The sequence below is a fragment of the Carya illinoinensis genome, chromosome 10 (genome assembly GCF_018687715.1).
Source record: "Carya illinoinensis cultivar Pawnee chromosome 10, C.illinoinensisPawnee_v1, whole genome shotgun sequence".
Taxonomy (NCBI): Eukaryota; Viridiplantae; Streptophyta; class Magnoliopsida; order Fagales; family Juglandaceae; genus Carya; species Carya illinoinensis.
The window spans coordinates 28882127-28888514 of NC_056761.1; the positions used below are offsets into that span (position 1 = coordinate 28882127).

General features: G+C 39.7%; 1 protein-coding gene across 1 annotated transcript; it reads left to right on the forward strand.

The window, feature by feature from the left end:
* Positions 1–4218: 4218 nt before the first annotated feature.
* LOC122278607 lies at positions 4219–4722 on the forward strand. Its single transcript, XM_043088787.1, has one exon. It carries the CDS (start codon positions 4219–4221, stop codon positions 4720–4722), a length of 504 nt encoding a protein of 167 aa, XP_042944721.1.
* The last annotated feature ends 1666 nt before the right edge of the window (positions 4723–6388 follow it).

The window sequence follows — 6388 nt, forward strand, 5'->3', positions numbered from 1 at the left end:
AAAACAGACAAGGAGGTCAGGGATGACCCTGCTACCAAGGAACCTGACATCTCACCAACCATGCAGACACCAAAACACACTGATGCAGACAGTTCAGCAGCTCAAGGAGGAAACAAGAAGACCTTTGTCAACCCATCACTTGTAAAAGGTACCTTCCTTCCTGTAGAGGAAACAATGAGGCTACCTATGTATAATGTCACTTCTGAGTATATAAACCAAACTGAACCGTGCTTAATGAGAAAAAGCAACAAACCAGAATTTCCAAAGAGTGATATGAAAACCTGTCAACAAAAAAGGCCTCAGGTAGGCCCAGTGGGAAAAGGCCATACTGATGGGCTTAAGGACCAAGTGTCATCTTTAGCCCTTTTTGTCTCTAATCAGGTGTAAGTGCTGTAGGAATTAAGAAAAAGGCCACATGGAAGAGAAAGGCTCGTGACAGAAATTTGGGCAACCTTACTACTGAGGCAACTAGTAACAAAGAAAATGCCATTCCATATTCAAGGAAAAGGTAGAACCATGAGGACTCTTCCTCTGTCAAGTTACACAGGAAAAAAATAAAACAGGAGGGGGTGGAACCAGAACAACAAAATGGTGATGAGATGGTGGTGGCTGGATCCCAACCCCACCAGTGCTTATGAGTTGTTTGAGCTGGAACTGCCGAGGGCTTGGGAACCCTCGGACAGTGAATAATTTGCATTTTTTAGTGCAATCAAAGTCTCCCACCTTTGTTTTCTTAATGGAAACAAAGAGCAGAAGATCTAGAGTGGAAACTGTCAAGAGAGTGTTGCAGTATGAAAACAGTTTTATTGTTGATCAGTAGGGGCCAGAGGTGGTGTTGCATTTCTATGGAGGCAGAGGTGATCTCATACACTAACTCACACATATCCTTACAAGTCTCAACCGGGAATGTACCAAAGAACTGGATTCTAACTGGTTTTTATGGAAACCCTGTCACAGAAGCCAGAAGGGGTAGCTGGGAGCTTTTGGAAAGTTTGAATCCTAGTGCCAATTTAGGATGGCTATGTGTTGGAGATTTTAATGAAATGCTCCATTTTAATGAGAAGAAGGGGGGCCCTACAAGACCACAAAAACAAATGGATAGGTTCCAAGAAGCAGTGACTAAGTGTGGCCTTTTTGATATGGGTATGTTGGAAGTAAGTTCACGTGGAACAATGGGAGACAAAGACCAGCTTTCATTAAAGAAAGGTTGGACATAGCCTTTTGTAATGGCCAATGGTTAGACCAAACCAATGATGCAAGAGTTCACATACTTCCAACTCTTAGTTCTGACCATAGTCCACTGTAGATCACCTATAACCAACTACCAAGACCAGGCCCCTTGGCAACAAAGATATTCAGGTTTGAAGCTAAGTGGCTCCTAGATGATGAGTGCTACCAGCAAGTGGAAAACTCATGGAAAGCCCCAAAAACTGTTAGAGGAAAGATGGAGTGCATGTTAGCAGGACTTTAGCACTGCAGAGAAAAATAGACCCAGTGGAGTGGAAAAAGGTTTGGAAACACAAGAAGAGGGGTAAGGGATAACATGGATGCACTAGCTCAGCTCCAAAACAGGAATTCAGGGCATCTAACTGAACAAATAAGACACCTTCAGAGGGATATAGATGCAGCACTAGAAATGGAAAACATCAAGTGGAAGCAAAGGGCAAAGAAGAAGTGGTTGAAGGAGGGAGACAGGAATACAAAGTTCTTCCATCAAGCTGCTACATAGAGAAGGAAAACAAATCTCATTAGAGGAATACTTGATAACCAAGACCAAATGGTAGATTCAAAAGAAGGAATCAATGGCTTTTTTCAAGAGTATTACACTGAGCTTTTCACTTCCTCGAGACCCAATTTAGAAATTGAATGTGTTCTTTCTTTGGAGGCCAAAGTAACCAGCTTACACACTGTGCAGCTAACCAAAGACTATTGTAGACAGGAAGTAGAAGATGCAGTTTTCCATATGGAAGGGATGAGCTCACCAGGCCCGGATGGCTTCCCTGCCCTTTTCTACCAAAAGCACTGGAGCATTGTAGGAGACCAAGTTACAGAAGCTGTGCTCAATGTTTTGAACTCAGAAGGCAGCTTGGAGAGCATCAACAACACACTCATCTCCCTCATACCAAAGAACAAGGAATCTCTAAGGGTAATAGATTTTAGACCTATCTCATTGTGCAATGTAATTTATAAGATTATATCTAAAATGATTGCAAATAGATTAAAGAGGATCTTGTCGTGTATTATTTCACCATCTCAATCAGCATTCATACCTTCTAGATTAATATCTGATAATATAGTAGTGGCTTTTGAGGCACTACATACTATGAAGTGGAGAATGGCAGGAAAAGAGGGCAATATGGTACTCAAACTTGCTATGAGCAAGGCTTATGATCGAGTTGAGTGGGGTTTCCTAAGAGCAATCCTCTACAAGATGGGTTTTTGCAAAAAATGGGTGGAAATGGTGATGAAGTGTGTAGAGACAGTCAAGTATTCTCTTCTAGTGAATGGAACAACTCAACCACAATTCTCTCCATCTCAAGGTATAAGGCAGGGTGACCCTCTGTCACCCTACCTTTTTATCATGTGTGCAGAGGCTTTGAGTAATTTAATAACCAAAGCTGAGGAGAACATGCATTTACATGGTATACCAATAGCCAGATGTCAGCTGAAGGTTTCCCACCTCTTTTTTTTGCGGATGATAGCCTTGTTTTTTGCAAGGCAAAAGTTGAAGAATGGGCCAAGTTGATAAATCTTTTGAAATGCTATGAAAATATTGAGAAAACATCCATAATTTTTAGCAAAAACACAGCAAGAACTACTCAGGATTATATCACATCAATTGCAGGGTCAGAACAGCAATGCCTTATGAAAGGTATTTGGGCCTTCCCTCAGTTGTTGGGAGACACAAGGTTAAGACCTTCAAAGCAATCCTAGACAACATAAAGCAGAAGCTGAACATCAAGTTTACTAGACCCCTCTCCTTGGCAGGGAAAGAAATATACCTGAAAGCTATTGTGCAAGCATTGCCAACCTACACAATGAGTGTGTTCAAATTGCCATTAAGTCTCCTACAAGCTATCAATAGTGCCATGGCAAATTTCTGGTGGGGCCAACAAGAAAAAGGAAACAAAATACACTGGCTTTCATGGAAGAAGATGGGGTAGTCGAAGAGGGATGGAGGATTGGGTTTTAGAGACTTGGAAATCTTCAACAAAGCCTTACTTTCAAAGCATTGTTGGAGAATTCTCCAGGACCCTAACTCTCTGGCAGCAAAGCTGATAAAAGCAAAATACTTCCCTAAATCCTTATTTCTTCTAGCCAAGATTGGATCAAAACCATCCTATGTATGGAGAAGCTTAATTGCTGCTAGGCATGTGGTTGAAAAAGAGGCCTATTGGAGAATTGCCACAGGAGAAAAGACTCAAGTGTGGACAGATAAATGGATCCTTAGGAGCACACCCACCAAGGCCACGAGCAACCAGAAGATCCTTGAAGCAAATGCAAGTGTATCTGAACTCATTGACCCCCACAACAAGTGCTGGAAATCTGAGCTAGTTAGGGAAGTTTTCGACCAGGAGGAAGCTGACTTGATTCTTAGGATACCTATAAGCTCCCTCAGAACAGAAGATAAACTGGTATGGAATGGATCAAAAGGGGGTTTCTTCTCAGTTCGAAGTGCTTATCACCTTGAAAAGGCTAGGGAGGTGGCTGCCAAGGGTCAAGCATCATCAAGCAGCATCATCAAGCACTAGTGCTAGTAAAGTTTGGAGAGAAATATGGAAACCTAGAGTCACCCCTAGTGAGAGAATGTTCCTCTGGCGTGCATGTAAAGAAACTCTTCCAACTCAATCCAATCTTTACAAAAAGAAAATTGTCCCAAATCCCTTGTGCCTTATATGTCAAAGAGAGGAAGGGAATTCAGCACATGCTTTGTGGTCGTGGGAAGCTGCCAGAGATGTGTGGGGCCAATGCTCAAAAAGATTACAAAAATGCACACTATCCCACTCCCCCATGTTGCAACTCCTAGAAAGCCTTTTCCAATTTCTCATTGAAGAGGAGCTCGAGGAGTTCACAGTAGTGGCAAGGAAGTTATGGCTAAGAAGGAATGCATTCATCTTCAACCAAGAGTTCTGGCCGCCATACAAAATCATCAGGGAAGTGAAAGAGAGAATTTAATGGGACCAGGAGGAACAGGGAAGGGCAAGTCAGCAGGTCCACATGCATGGAAGGACAGCTTCTTCTAAAACTAAGTGGAGGCCACCACCTCAGGGTTGGTTTAAAGTAAATTGGGATGGGGCTGTGAACAAAGTAAAGGGTTTTGTTGAGGTGGGAGTGGTAGTAAGGGACTGTCAAGGCATGGTTGTAGCAACACTGAGGCAAAGGAAATCTCTAATCATAGAACATTTTCTGGCCGAATCATATGGGGCTCTAAAGGCTGTCCAGTTTGCAAGGGACCTGGGACTATCAAAGGCGGTGCTGGAAGGTGACTCACTCCAAACTATACAAGCTTTGCAGAGGGACCAAGAGGTGTGGTGCAGTTCCAACATGTTTCTCTTTGAAGCTAAGTTAGGACTTGTAAAGTTTGCAAGGTGGGAAGTCTCTCATGTTAGGAGAGATGGTAATGTTGTAACTCACATTCTTGTAAAGAATGCTCTTTACATTTCAGATTGTATCATCATTATGGAGGAATACCCTACGTATATTTCTAGTTCATTGAAATGAAAAGTTCTAAAGGCTTATTTTCTGCCTTCAAAAAATAAAAAATAAAAGGTACAGCGGCATTTTTGTTTTTTTAACAACATATTTAAACAGTCCATGATGATTTAATATTCAAGCCCATCAATGTTGAACATATATAACAAGACTGCACGTCAGAGATAAATCTACATTATTTACCTTCTCGATGTTGTCGATCGTACATGGACCACCCCCAATTATCATTCATGTGGGTCATGATCATGAATGCCCATACACTGATCAGCCACTGGATGCTGCAAGTATAGTAGCTTCACATGGAGCCAACAGAACAAATTGCTATATGTGCACGAAATGCATGGCACCGTATACATGCATCCAACAACATGCATCATGATCATCATCATGCATGCCTGATGATAGAAACCCCGGTCTCACGTCACAATTAATTTATAGTACCCGAAACTCCAAATAAATGAATTAGTTGCAACTACCAATCACGAACTCGTAACACTTTATAATGTTGATCTCTTCTACCATGCATTCTATTATTTGACTTAAAAAATAAAGAAAATGATTACTTTAGAAATAGATGATCAGGAACTTACGGTTTGGGTTTGAATTTAGTTATTCACTTACATTAATAATATTATATACAGTCATGGAGTATGACAAGTACCGTGCAATCATTTTTAAAAAAAAAATAGAATTTATTATTAAAATATTAATTTCTTTTCATATGTGTTCCATATTTTTTTATTTTTTTGAAATAATTATACGGTATTTATGCATTCACGACTGTAATTATTATTTTTTTAATTAAATACAAATAATAATAAATGCTTAAATGATGGTCATGAGTCTAGAATGCATTATTTATTACAAGAAAAATGATTAATATTTATTATGAATTATTTATAATAAAAATAATGATTTAGAATAAAAGTACATGAGAATGAACTTATTTATTTTCTTGTTGGGAGGCATCTTTCTTGCTTTTCTAATCACACGTTCAAGTCAAATACCTCATAACATGCCAAAAGGAGAGAGAGAGAGAGAGAGAGAGAGAGAGAGAGAGAGAGAGAGAGAGAGAGAGAGAGAGAGAGAGAGAGAGAGAGAGAGAGAGAGAGAGAGAGAGAGGATTTTGGATCTTTGCTTAATCCCGTGATATATATACGTGTTTGAAGACATGCCGTCATTGCAATAGCGCTGCCCACCAAGGGATCCATCATCCATCTATTTCATGCAATCACAATCATGCATGCATGGGCCTATCAAGGCTTTTGCATTATTGTTGCCCAACCTAGGCATCTTATTAAAAAGTGGCGTTGATTGAGAGAAAGAAATTGAAAACATGATCCATCTCTCCACGCAGCAAATCATTCTCTGAGCCCCGACAAAAAAGAAATATAGTATATTATTATTAGACCTGTCTCTTTCTTTTCTTTTTAGTCTGTTGTTTTAAATTGAATGTGGGTCTCACTATTTTGATTAGTTGCCTAAATTTAGACTCTACAATTATTTTTGCTTTCAAATCTAACATTTATGGTATTAAAATATCATTACGTACCAAGCCTTCTCAAATTTATTTCTTTATTTTAATAGAAAGGAAAACGCTAGAAACTATATACATAGTGAGATAATTGTAAAGTTGTTAGCATTACTTTTTTTAAAAAAATTGATGGGATACGAG